This window comes from Camellia sinensis, chromosome 10 (genome assembly GCF_055761805.1).
Source record: "Camellia sinensis isolate YWXY chromosome 10, ASM5576180v1, whole genome shotgun sequence".
Lineage (NCBI taxonomy): Eukaryota > Viridiplantae > Streptophyta > Magnoliopsida > Ericales > Theaceae > Camellia > Camellia sinensis.
The window spans coordinates 100,606,658-100,621,422 of NC_138970.1; the positions used below are offsets into that span (position 1 = coordinate 100,606,658).

The 14,765-nt window shown below is 39.1% G+C and overlaps 1 protein-coding gene across 1 annotated transcript; it reads left to right on the forward strand.

Annotated features, from left to right (window-relative positions):
- The first annotated feature begins 234 nt into the window (after positions 1-234).
- Positions 235-1,713, forward strand: LOC145800590 (uncharacterized). Its single transcript, XM_082890295.1, has 2 exons — positions 235-596; positions 1,071-1,713. Exons 1-2 carry the CDS (start codon positions 235-237, stop codon positions 1,711-1,713), a joined length of 1,005 nt encoding a protein of 334 aa, XP_082746421.1.
- The last annotated feature ends 13,052 nt before the right edge of the window (positions 1,714-14,765 follow it).

Sequence of the window (14,765 nt, forward strand, 5' to 3'; positions counted from 1 at the left end):
TAAGAAGAAAAATGGATCCTAGCGCATTTGTGTGGATTTCACGGATTTGAATAGGGCCTGTCCAAAGGATTGTTTTCCTCTTCCTAGAATCGACCAACTTGTGGACGCAACGACACATCATCAGCGCATGAGCTTCTTGGATGCCTACAAGGGTTATCACCAAATTGCATGCATCCGGAGGATCAAGAAAAGACCGCATTCCTCACCCCAAGGGGAACCTATTGCTACAAGGTCATGCCTTTCGGACTGAAGAATGTTGGGGCAACTTACCAGAGGTTGGTTACCACTATGTTTAAGGAACAACTCGGCCGTACCATGGAAGTATACATCGATGACGTGGTGGTGAAATCCAAGGAAAAGCATGATCATGTAGCTGATTTAGCAGAGACCTTCGACATTCTCCGAAAGTACAAGATGAAACTGAACGCCTCGAAATGTGCATTCAATATTGAATCTGGCAAGTTTCTCAACTATATTGTCAACCATCTTGGAATAGAGGCTAACTCGAGGCAGATCACAGCAATTCCAGAACTCAGCTCCCCTCAGTCGATCAAAGAAGTTCAGAAGTTGATGGGAATGGCCGCCACCCTCAATAGGTTTATTAGCCTTTCCTCAGATCGTTGCAGACAATTTTTTCACACACTTCGGCAGGGCAAAGCATTTGAATGGACCCACAGTGCGAGGCCGTGTTGGATGGCTTGAAAACTTATCTCCGATCAGTACCACTTCTGGCAACCCCATTGCCATGCGATCCGCTCATCTTGTATCTGGCGATATCCGACTGAGCGGTCAGCGCCGTGTTATTGAAGGAAGAACTCGGGGAGCAGTGACTAATTTACTATGTAATCAAAGGCAATCGTTGACGCCGAAACACGATACCTACCACTGGAAAAGCTCATCCTTGCTTTCGTGGTGGCTGCAAGAAAGTTGATGCACTATTTTCAGGCTCATACCATATGGGTATTAACAGACTATCCTCTTCGATCAGCGCTCCGTAGCGCAGAAGTATCAGGGCGAGTCTTTAAATGGGCATTGAAACTCGGCCAATATGATATCTAATTTTTATCCAGAATGGCTATCAAGGGGCAAGTGTTGACCGACTTTGTAGCCGAGTTTACAAGGTGCCATGCTAACTTTAAGTCCGACCAACTCGCCTGCCAGCCTCAACTAGACTGGAGAATGTACGTTGGAAATATTTGGCAAATGTATTGTGATGGATCGTCTAACCAACGTGGCAGTGGGGCCGACGTAGTAATCATGACTCCTGAAGGGGCAATAATCGAGCAAGTAGTTAAATTGGGTTTTAAAGCATTGAATAACGAGGCTGAATACGAAGCGTTGCTAACTAGCCTCCACAATGCGCTTCATCTGGGCGCCAAGCGATTACAGGTTTTCTGCGACTCAAAACTAATCATCAACTACTTGAAGGGGGAATATGCGGCTAAAGATGGCCGAATGGCAGCGTATATGAAAACGACGCATTCCTTGCTCACGAAGTTCGACCATCATGAGTTGAATCAGATAACCCTGGATCAGAACACGCATGCAGATGCCCTGGCTTGCTTAGCCTCTGCCATCAACTCAGAAGTTAAACGAACAATCAAAGTAGGGTTCATCCCAAAGCCGAGCATCACCTCTTTTGAACTAGTTCAGATTAACATTATTGAGCTAGGTTTGAGTTGGATGGACCCTGTCATTGCATTTTTCTCTTAGAACAACTCCTAACAGATAAGAAAGAAGCCCACAAGTCGCGAAATAAAGCCCTGCGATATTATCTGGATCCGCAGAGAAAGCTTTACAAAAAATCTCTCTCTGGGCCGTATCTGGAATGTGTTTAACTCGACAAAGGTGAGGAATTATTGGCCGAAACACATGAAGGTAGCTGCGGTGCCCACTGTGGAGGACGTTCATTAACCCATCAAGCCGTAACGCAAGGGTATTATTGGTCGACAATGCGAACAGATGCCGAGAACTATGTAAAGAAATGCGAACAATGCCAAAAGCATTCCCCATTAACTCACCTGCCTGCCGAGAAATTAAATTCTATTACTAGTCCTTGGTCGTTCACTCAATGGGGACTTGCTATCGTCAGACCACTACCGCGGGCTCCGGGAAACAAGCGATTCCTAATCGTCTCAACAGATTATTATACGAAGTGGGTCGAAGTAGAGGCATTAACACATATTTGAGATGCCGATGTTAAACGCTTTGTATGGAAAAATATTACAACTTGATTTGGCATACCGCGGGCACTTGTATCTGACAATGACACTCAATTCGATTATGGCTTCTATCGGGAATTACACAATACATACGGTATCCAACCCTACTTTTCCTCGCCGACATACCTGCAAAGCAACAGTCAAATTGAGGCTTCCAATAAAGTGATCCTGGACGACATCAAGAAACGATTGGAAAAGGCCAAAGGCAGGTGGGTTGAAGAATTTCCCAGTGTACTATGGGCTCATCGCACCACTCCGAGGCGGTTTATTGGAGAAACGCCGTTCGCATTGTGCTTTGGGACATAGACTATTATCCCTCTTGACCTGCCCACACTGAAGTCCAAGGTTTTTGATATGGGGCATAATGACATGATGTTGGCCTTAGATCTAACTTTGATTGAAGAATGCCAAGATCGTGCTCTTGCGTGCATGGCGCGGTATCAGCAGCAGCTCGCCAAGTCGTATAACTAGAACATGCAGTTGCGTCATTATACACCTGGAGAACTGGTCCTCAAGAAAGTGCTTTCTGCCACTAAGAATCCAACAGACGATAAATTGGGCCCCAACTGGGACGGTCCTTACCAGAGTGATTCAATTTCCGGAACGGAGGCGTATCGGCTTACAGACATGGCTGGCAGAAGTTTGCCACGCCTTTGGAATTCGACCCATTTGCGTAAATTTTATCATTAAGCCAACTTGTACGACATACTAGTTCGTTTTTTATTTTTGTTGCTATACTAACATGCACACATCTATGTATTCCTTTTTCTTTCATAAATCAAACATTAATGTTTTTCAAATCACACATCCTTTACTTTCAAAAACATGTTTAAAGAAGAAATTTCCAACATTTTAACATAACCTAACACTATTCACACTCCCACAACCTTTCTCAAGATTCCTTTTGAAAAACACCTTTTTTACATTTCAAAATCAAACCTAAAATCCCCAAATCAATAAACATTTTAAAGAACAAATAACTAAGCTAAGAATCATACAAAGTTGAAGAAATCACTACCTCAAAAGTAGAAGAGAAAGAAAGCAAGTGTAGAAGTGTGATGGAGTCAAAAAACAAATCTTCTTTTATTAAAACAAAGCTTTCAAATGAGTTTTATGTTTTACTCCAAAGCACTATGGTGTTTGGATCAATGGATTAGGGTGTATGAGAGAGTTTTAAGCAAGAACGAGAGAGAAAGTGAAGAAATTAGGTTTAGAAATATTTTAGAGAGAGAAGGAAATGAAAAAGTGACTAAAAATGGCCTTTCCCAAATCTGAGACCAAAACACCGCTTGAGTGTCTGACACAATAAGTGACACCGCTCAACCGACCAAAATACCGCTCTAGCACACAATGACCCCCTCCTAGAAGTTTAGACCTGTAAAGGACCGCTCGAGTGAAGAAAATACCGCTCAAGCAAAGATCACCCTATTCTAGAAGTTTTACAGGCCGACAAAAATACTGGGAGATCTCAAAGACCGCTCGAGCAAACCAGGAAATAAATGGACAACAACTCTTCTAAAAAACTAACTCCCAACCTGTTTCAATGCAACCAATAGCTCCCAACAACCAAACTCAACTAACAACAAGATGTAAAGGGTATAAACTACGAGTAAAGATACGGAATTCCGGATCTAAGAACATGAAAATGATCGGGTCCAAATCGGAACTGTTATAATCTTCCCTTCTTAAGAAATTTTGTCTCCGAAATTTAAATCAAACCAATAATCACCGGATTTAATCCCATTGACAATCTATACTAGTAATAATGATAAAACTGAGTTTCCAGCACACAATATTACAATTTGAATCTCTAAAACACTTACAATGTCTATATATTGCAGCATGAGAAAATTTCTAATACGAAACTTAAACATTAACTAATAGGTCTGGGTATTTCTCATGGACTTCAGCCTCACGCTCCCAAGTCGCCTCCTCGACTCCATGGTGTCATTAAAACACCTTAACCAATGGGATAGTCTTGCCCCTCAAGACTTGATCTGGAGTATCTAACACCCGAATTGGTCTATCTTCGTATGAGGCATCCTCATCTACCTCTAAATCGATCCAATCCAACATGTGTGAAGGATTAACCTCATACTTTTGGAGCATACAAATATGAAACACATCATGAACTCTGGAAAGTTAGGGCGGCAAGGTCAAACGATAAGCTACCTCCCCAATTCACTTCAGAATCTCAAAAGGCCCAATAAATCTAAGGGACAACTTCCCGCTCTTTTCGAATCGCATCAAACCCCATCTTGGCAATATTTTTAAGAAACACATGATCCCCCATCTCCAAAGACAAAGGCCTCATCCTATGGTCGACATAGCTCTTCTAATGACGCTGAGCCGAAACCAACCGCTTACGAATTTCGTCGTTTCTTGGACTAATTTCGGACTTAACATACGTGCATCACCCATCTCAGCCCAACACACTGTAGATATACACGGTCGGCCATATAAGGCCTCAAAAGGTACCATACCAGTACTAGCCTGAAAACTATTATTATAAGCAAATTCCACCAAAGGTAAATGACTCTCCCACAACCCCTTAAAATTGAGAGCGCAAGCTCGAAGCATATCCTTTAAGATTTGAATGGTGCGCTCGAATTGCCTGTTAGTCTGAGGATGATAGGTGGTACTAAAAGTCAACTTAGTGCCCAAGGCACCTTGTAGGCTCTGCCACAACTAAGCCATAAAACATTGATCCCTATCTAAAATAATAGTCACTGGGACCCTGTGAAGTCACATTATATCTCTGACATATAGATCAACAAGGTAGTCTACCAAGTCACTTGTACACATAGGTATAAAGTGTGTAGATTTGGTTAACCGATCGACTACTACCCATACGATGTCATTACCCCGTTGAGTCCTCAAAACACCCATAACAAAATCCATCATGACATGCCCCACTTCTACTTGGCTATTGGTAAAGGTTGCAACAAACCCGCTGGTCGCTGATGTTTGGCCTTCACTTGTTGACAAGTAAGGCATCTCGAAACAAGGAAGACTACATCTCTCTTCATCTCCCTCTGCCAAAACTGGTGACTAAGGTCGTCATACATCTTTGTGCCTCCCGAGTGTACCACAAGGCGTGAATGGTGGAACTCTCAGAGTACCACCTCTCTACAAGATTTTGGCACATAAAGTCGGTTTAGATATCTAACACTTGAATCTGAATAAATATTCAAACCCTTCCTCACCTTCCCACTGGAGATCTTCCCTCAAATAGCCTCTACTTCATGATCACACTATTGTGCCTCTATAACCCGGCTAACTAAGGTAGGTTGTGCAATTGCGGTAAATAAGATGGCTAACTCAATGGACTCGCCTAGGTGCAGGTCAAACTAGCCAATAGCGCCCAACATCTTCCACTCCCGAAAGACAAAGCTAGCTACATTACTTACAAACTTCTTACTCAAAGTATCGGCCACTACGTTGGCCTTCCCCGAATAATAGTACAACACAAAATCGTAATCCTCCATAAACTCCATCTATTTCCTCTGCCTCAAATTCAAGTCCTTCTATGAGAATAGGTATTTTAGACTTTTGTGATCGGAAAACATTTCAAATCTTTCCTCGTATAGGTAATGCCTCCGGATTTGTAAGACAAATATCACTGCTGCTAGTTCTAAGTTGTGAGTAGGATAGTTTCTCTCTTGTGTTTTCAACTGGCGTGAACTATATGCTAGCCATTCCCTTCTTGCATCAATACACAACCTAAGCCTTCCTGAGACACATCACAATAAATTGAATAACCTAAACCCCTCTCTAGAATAATCAAAACTGGAGCAGTGGTGAGTCTAACCTTAAGCTCTTGAAACGACTTTTCGTGAGTCTCACTCCATGCAAATCTAACCTTCTTCCTCATCAATCTAGTCAATGGTGAGGCAAGTCTAGAGAAATCTTTCACAAAACGTCGGTAGTATTCGACTAAGCCTAAGAAACTCTGTACCTCAAAGGCATTCTTAGGTTGTTCTCAATCTTGCACTGCATCTATCTTAGATGAATCCACGGTCACCCCATCACCGGACACTACATGGCCTAGAAACTTAACTTCGCTGAGGCAAAACTCACACTTCCCAAACTCAGCATACAAATGGTGTGCTCTAAGCAACTCAAGTATAACTCACTAGTATTTCTCATGTTCCTCCTTCTCGGAGGGTGAGTAGACTAAGATGTCGTCGACAAAGACAACCATAAATCAATCTAAGAACTCATAAAAGACTCGGTTCATCAAGTCCATAAACGAAGCTGGTGCATTGGTCAACCCAAAAGGCATTACTAAGAACTCGTCATGGATGCCACATCACTTTAAAGCGGACACAAAACCGTTCGATTGGTTTATTGATTCATCGCCAACGAACGCCACATCACTTCTACGTGGAGTTAGCTTTATTCTACGTCACTCAAGCCATGTCAGATCTACGTCATCGCTCTAATTTGTCCAAAGCAAATAGAAATGCGCCCTCATGGCGCCTGGCACCAATGTGTTAGCACTAAGTACAAAGTGCACCATCAAAAGCCACACATTCCATTGCCCACTCCATGGGTGCACACGATGGTGTGAAACACCACCCTTGTAGTGCGAGTGCATGTACACTAGCATCCATTCAACAATTTCATATTCAAAGGAATATTCCATTTAATAGTTCATTAAGTGTGTCATGTTTTACTCTCTTTCCAATGTGGGACAAAGTCCCTAAGCTTAATTTAAGCTTTTCAAAGAAAAACAAGGAATGTTTTTGAAACACCCAAAAACTAAACTTTAAATCTTGAAAACCATTTGAAAATTCCCCAACATTCTCCTACCATGTTCAAAATACCGAATGATGTTTCTTGATTCACTTGGTAGCCTTATGCATAGGTGAAGATATCTTACGATTTGACTTATTCACTTAGTGAAGACACCTGAAAGTTAGTCAAAATGGCATAGTAGACTTGTCTTCGATCTAGCATACGACTAACTAAACGTGTCTCACGCACAATACATGTTACCTCGAGTATTCAAACAAATCGACACGTGGACTGGCCTTGTGTCTATATCCTATTTCATGAATGCTTTAGAGTCAAGCTCTTGGACTCATAGGACGCAGCACCACCTCCTACACTCATATATTTAAGCTTATTGAGAGAACCGTTGTAATTTACAGTACCCTAACAATCCAGTTGTAAGCTTATTAAGAGTTTGTTAACTCATCCTCTTATTTTCACATTACAGGTACCAATCACTTTAACATTGTGATGAAAATGAAAATCAAATAAAACTAAGTGCTTGCAATGACGACATATGGTGTACTTGGGCTTATTGAACTCAGGACTTGATTTTCTTTAAGCATTGAGTCGAGTTTTGACCATGAGTGATTATGTTAAGTGGGCTTAAGACCCATCTTCTTTGATGTTTTCTACACCAAATCGGTTGTAAGACCCTTTGTTAAGGGGGCAACCAAGTTTTCACTTGACTTTACATAACCAATAGTAATCATACCTTCTGTGATCAACTACCCGACACAACCATGTCTTAGTCCTCTGTGCCTGGACTTTCCATTATAGACATGGCTATAGACTCGTGATAAAGTTGCTTCACCATTACAATGCAAAGATATTGATGGCATAGGTTTTAGCCATAACTTAATCTATAACAAGAGATTCTTTAAATGTTAGGGATTTTTCAAATTTTTTAATTTAGTTTTTGGGTGTTTTCAAAACCTTTCCTGTTTTTCTTTGGAAAGCTTGAAATAAGCTTGGGGACTTTATCCCACATTGGAAAGAGAGAAAAACATGGAGCACTTAATAAAGTACTACATGGATTATTCCTTTGAATGTGGAATTGCGGAATGGATACTATTGTACATGTGCTTACACCACAAGGATGGTGCTTCGTACACGCAAACGCACACGTGCAATCGTACGTGGCGTAGGCAATGGACTGTGTGGCATTTGATGGCGCACTTAGCACAAATGTATTGAGACAAGGCGCCATGAGGGCGTTTTTCTATTTGCATTGGACAGGTTGGAGCGATGACGTGGATCTGATGTGGCATGGGTGATGTCGAATACAATCAGCTCCACGTGGTAGTGATGTGGCACCCGTTGGCGATGAGTCAACTAACTAATCGAATGGTTGTGTGTGTGATATGAAGCAGTTTGATCATAGCCATTGATTAGATATGCACACGATCATACGGTTGAGATGGTACTCGATTGTGATCAGGTGTGATCAATCAAAGCATCTATTCGGTATGAGATTGATCTACACCATAGATCATTAATCTAGCAGTCATATTTAATCAGATGCGATCAAGGAACATGACTATTCGATCAGATGCGTCAAGGTCTATAAATATGCTGCGAAATCAACCATTTCTTTTTCATCCAAAAATCCTAAAAGTATTCCTGCAATTCTCTCTCTCTCTCTCTCTCTCTCTCTCTCTTTCTCAATTTAAAGTTTTCGATCAAGAGTTTCTTAAACAAGTTTGTGCTTTGCTTACTAGTAATCAAATTCTACTGACTTAATTATCAGTGTCTTGGTTTTCTTAATTATATTAAGAGTATTTTGATCTATTGCTGTCAGTGCATACATTGGTAAACTTGATCCTCAGATCATGCTTCATTGTATCTTGGAGGAAAATTTGCTCCAACCCTCTGCACACCTATTGGTGGGTGTAAATATTGTCTTTAGGAAAACGAGCAAGTAAAACTTGAAGCACCAACTTTCTGTTCTACACAGACAAGATCATCACCAAGTTTTGAAGACCCGAAGACCACCAACTGAAGAATTCAAGACGAATTTCTCTAACAATCTAAAGACAATATTTCAATATGACGAAGTCTATTTAGAAAATGACTTAAGATTTCATGAAGCTTGACTGATTTGATGGAGGAAATTTCTGACGCTAGAAAAATAAGATGCATTTCCTGTGCACTACTCTCAAAGTGGTCTATGTATTGACTACCCCCTATTTGGTGGAGCAAGAAGACGAGACGGTAGAGCAAACTCATACCAGAATCAAATAGGGGAATGATGACTACATTTGCTGAGGACATATTTTGAATGTCCTGTCAGACTCTGTTTGATGTGTATCAACATAAGGAAATGACAAAGTAACTCTGGGACACATTACAATCAAAGTACCTCACCGAGCATGCCACCAGTAAGAAATTTCTTGTTAGTAATTTTATGCATTTTACTATGATTGATACAAAGCCGCTATGGAACAATTTCTTGAGATCCACCATATTCTAAGTCAGTTCTGACAAAAGAATATGAACATGGATGAATCTATGTAGTTTCATCTATAATAGAGTAATTTCCATGTTTTTGGAAGGATTTTAAGAAAACTCTAGAACACAAAAATGAAGATCTTACTTTAGAGGAATTGGTTCAACAACTTTGAGTTGAGGAAGAGTTAAGGCTTCTTCAAAGTAAAGATAACCAATTGGCTTAGACTTTCAAGATCCACATGGTGGATGATGGCAAGAGGTTCAACAAAGGGGAGTGTAAACATGACCGCCAACTCGAGAAAGATGCTAAGAAGTTGAAAGGCGCTTGCTAGCACTATGGCAAGCCAGGGCACTTTAGAAATGAATGTTGATCACACAAGAAGTAGCTAGAAGCATCAAATGCCAAGAAGAAGCTCGTGGTTGTTGTATCCAAGGTGAACATGATCGAATATGTTAGTGACTGGTGGATTGACTCAGGAGCAACGAGGTACGTCTGCAACGTCAAGAGCCTTTTCACCACTTATGAACAAGTGAGTGATGGAACAGTTCTCTACATGGGCAAGTCTTCAACTGTTGCTATCAAAGGCAAAGGGACGGTGGATCTAGAGTTTACATCTGGAAAAGTCTTAAGTCTTAATGATGTTTATCATGTACTTGATATTAGGAAAAAACCTCGTATCAAAAAGTCTGCTTAATAACATGGTTTCAAATTAGTAGTTGAGTTGGACAAATTTGTCTTATCTAAGGTTGGGATTTTTGTTGGGAAGGGCTATATGTATCAGGGAATTTTCAAACTTAACGTTATCAATAATATATCTGTTTTTTTCTTATATTCTTGATTCTCTTTCTTTACGGCATGCTCGTTTAGGTCATGTTAATACTAGGAATGTCAAGACCTAAACCCACCCCTATGGGTTTAGCGTCTTGACCAGCCAGTAATCTTAGATTACCTATGGGTTGTATTAACAAAATCAATTGAATATAAATTTCGGGGCTTAGCAGAAGCAATATAAAACTTGAAAGAATAATCCATAGAGCTGTGCTTATATGAAAAGACTTCATATGATAACTGTACAACCATTCTTGGAGTGCATACATTACAAAGTTTAATCAAATCCATACATCAAAACTCCATAAGTCATAATTAAACAGAACCCCATATGCAAGTACCAAAATGAAATCTCAAAAACATAAGTTCATAACAAAAAGGGGGGTGGGGGGTGGGGGAGGGGTTTGGACTTTGCTTGGCTCCACACGAGCCCAAGTTGGCTCCTTTTCGGAAGCTCTACAAAAAGTTGACAATGGGGTGACTCCGAGGCAATCTTAACTAACCTTGGTGTTCCGTTTGCTCACTTACATATACATATAAATAGTGAGCTAGGGCCCAGTGAGTAATAACAAAATAAAGTGGTTATATGAATGAAGTTCGATAACATTTCAAATATCAATTTCCAATTCTATTCAAAACTCGATATCAATAGCCATTTCATTCAATTTATGTGGCACATCCAGTAGAGTAACAATGCTTTAATGACAATGGGACAACAAGGGTCATTTAATGGGACCACGATGGGTCAATCAATATTCCATGTTCAATGTGACCACGTGGGTCTAACATCAGAGATTTTTGTGTTTCAATTGATCCAATGGGCCACGGTATTGTTTCACCTGGGTGAGAGCCTATTAAACAATGGGCCACGTTATTAATTTCCCCAGGCAAGGGCCTATTACAATGGGCCATGGTATTAATTTCCCTCAAGCAAGGGCCTCACTAAAGGATGCCACGATTTCAATTTCAAATAGAACAAGGAAAATAGCATTTCAATAAACCATTTCCATCAATCATCATAACATTTCAAGAATAATAACAATTTCGAAAATAAATATCACTTGAAAATATTGTTATAAAGTTACTACTCACAGTGGGTTCTATCGATGCTAGGCCTCTGACGTCCACCTATACAAAATACATAACAAATATACAATTGAAGCACATTCAATAACCATTTCACTTTAATTCAACTCTCCTTATGTGTTTCTAACTCATTCCATGAATATATGAGTTCAATTGGTGCTTAAGAGTACTTGAAATGATATGAGGATGGAAGTATGCACTTAAAAAAGTTACTCAAAATTTGCTAAAAATAGGGTCTTCGCTAGAGTGCAACTTTGGTCGCTCGAGCAGTCTGCAAAACTTTGTAAAAGTACTGGTTGCTTGATTTTTAGGCTCAAGCCAACTTTCCGTCACTTGAGCCATGAGTAATGCAAACTAGGGTTCGCTCGAGAGCAACTTTTGCTGCTTGAGCCACTGTGTAATTGTATGTAAAGCTTCTGGGAGCTTAATTTTTATGCTCGAGCGCCACTTCTTGTGCTCGAGTGAATTCTTTGAATTCTGGAATTTCCAGAATAGTGTTTGAAGTTCAAAACATGTTTCCAAAGGCTCAAAGCTTGCAAGTTGGGTACAAAAACATAGAAAGACATTTTGTAACATGAAAACACTCTCAATTTGAATCCAATCACTCAAAATCATGAACCATTTTCTCAAATTTGATATCAAATTGTAAGTTATGAAGCTTGTATGTCTTAACTCGAATTCTCTTCTTTCAAAACATGATCAAATGACATGAGGAGTATGAAAACATGAAGAACTCTTCAAGTTGAGGTGTAAAAGTACCATGCATGTAAAAATTTCATGAATTCCGAACTCAATTATGAATGCATGTACATGATCATGCTCAAACCTTACATAACTATGATGATTCTAGCATATATTTACTAAATTCATGCAAGAGGCCTCATATCTTGGTGAATTCAGTACCTTTATGGATTATTTACAAGAATTGAGTGTGATTATCATACCTAGGATTAAGTTCAAGTGAAATCCTAGCTCAAATCTTCAAGTCTCCCACAAATTCTCCTCTCCCTATCTCTCTAGAGTTGATTCTCCTTCTCTTCTCTCAAATCTTAGCTCATATATGTATATTACGTGAGTTCAAGTCATGAGTTGACTTATATATGGTGTAATTAACTTAAGTTAATTAAGCTTGTTTAGAACTAATCAATTTCACTTAATTCTAATTAATTTCAATCAATTATTCTAATTATTTTGATCAGAATCAAATTTCAATTAAAGTCGTCATAAAATTCTAAATATTCCAATTACTCAATTGGGCTAGTCAATTTTGGTTTTTGAAGTTGTTTGGGCCTTCAATTTCTGATTCTAAGTCGATAAGCAAACAGATATACCATGTATCAATAGATAATCGCAAAATTAAGCATACAGTCACACAATTAAACACACAATCATGCAATTAAGCTTATTGAAATATTGAATATAATATTACGAAGGTCGAGGTTATCACAAGGAAAATGCAAGATATGGTTAATTTAGATTTCATTCCTAAGTATGACATTGACATGTTTGAAAAATGTAAATTTCGTGTGCAAACTAAAATCACTCACATTCCATTTCCTAAAGTAATTAGAACCACATCTCTGCTTGAACTTGTACATAGTGATGTATGTGACATGCATATTACCCCCATTAGAGGAGGTAAAAAAATATTTTGTAATATTCATTGATGATTTTTCTAAGTATTGTCATATCTATCTTTTGCATTCAAAGATGAGGTGCTTGATAAATTCAAAATTTTTAAGATAGAAATAGAAAATCAGTGTAATGTCAAAATAGAGTGACTGTGAGATTTTTAAGATGAAACTTTGAGATTGTGTATAGACTACCGAGAATTGAACAAAGTGGCTGTGAAAAACAAATATCCACTACCCCGAATAGACGATTTGTTTAACCAACTTCAGGGAGCCCAAGTGTTTTCAAAGATAGACCTTAGATCCGGGTATCACCAGTTGAAGGTCAAAGCAGAACATATAGAGGAAACTGCATTCCAAACTAGATATGGGGACTATGATTTTTTGGTAATGCCATTTGAGGTAACCAATGCACATGTCGCCTTCATGGACCTAATGAATAGGGTTTTCAAACCATATATGGATGAATTTGTTGTGTTTATTGATGATATCTTGATTTATTCCAAAAGCAGGATTGGACACAAAAATCATTTGAGAATGGTGCTACAGACTTTGAGAGAAAAGAAATTGTATGCAAAACTGTCCAGATGTGAGTTCTGGCTTGACAGTGTAATATTTATGGGACATGTAATCAACAAAGATGGCATATCAGTCGACTCACATAAAATATAAGTTGTTATGAATTGGCCAAGACCAACTATGTATCATAAGTTAGAAGTTTTATGGGTTTTGCTGGCTATTACCACAGATTTGTGAAAGACTTCTCCAAACTTGCCATGCCATTGACTCAACTAACACAGAAAAATGTACCCTTAGGTTGGAGTGACCAAAGTGAATCTGTCTTTCAAGAATTGAAGACCAGATTAGTACCTACACCAATTTTGACTTTGCCTAATTGTACTAATGGGTTCCAAATCTACATTGATGCTTCGTACAAAGGCTTGGGGTGTGTTAATGCAAAATGGAAGGGTAATTGCTTATACTTCTCGATAACTCCAACCATATGAGAAAAATTATCTGACCCACGATCTTGAGCTTGTAGCTGTACTGTTTGCACTAAAAATTTGGCTCCATTACTTGTCTGGAGCAACTTGCAAAGTATGTATCGACCACAAAAGCCTAAAATATTTCTTTAATTAGAAAGAATTGAACATGAGACAGAGGAGATGACACAAGTTGATAAAAGATTACGATTTGCAAATTCTGTATCATCCGGGAAAGGCAAATACAGTTGCAGATGCTTTGAGCGGAAAATCCATCAGGAATTTAGCATTTTTGCTTACCGGTCAGAAGGAATTGTTGTGTGACTTAGAAAGAAATGAAATTGAGATTGTGTTGTGTGAACAAGGTGGGGTTCTAGCTGCCACTTCTGCACAACTAGCCATAATTGAAGAAGTTAAAAAAAAAAAAAAGCTAGAAGATGAATTCCTAAAAAAGTTTGTTGATGAAATTGAATTGAAACTAAGATCAGGATTTGTGTTGGAAGGTAATATATTGAAATTTCAGGATAAGCTTTGTGTACCGGATTATTCAGACTTGAGAAAGCGGATTATGACTGAAGCCCACAATTCTACATTTGTTATGTATCCAGGAAATACAAAAATGTACAAAGATTTGAAGCAAAATTTGTGATAGCCAGGAATAAAGATAAGTATGGCCGACTATCTAGCCAAATGTTTGCAATGTCAACAAGTCAAAGCTGAACATCAAAGACCCACAGGACTACTTCCGCTACTTCCAATATCAGAATGGAAATGAGAGCATATCACA

Excerpts from the sequence above, each read along its gene's own strand:
- LOC145800590 (XM_082890295.1), top strand. The coding sequence starts at position 235 with ATGCCTTTCGGACTGAAGAATGTTGGGGCAACTTACCAGAGGTTGGTT. Across the intron at positions 597-1,070 it reads ATGGCCGCCACCCTCAATAG|AATGGCTATCAAGGGGCAAG; the intron begins GTTTATTAGCCT and ends ATTTTTATCCAG.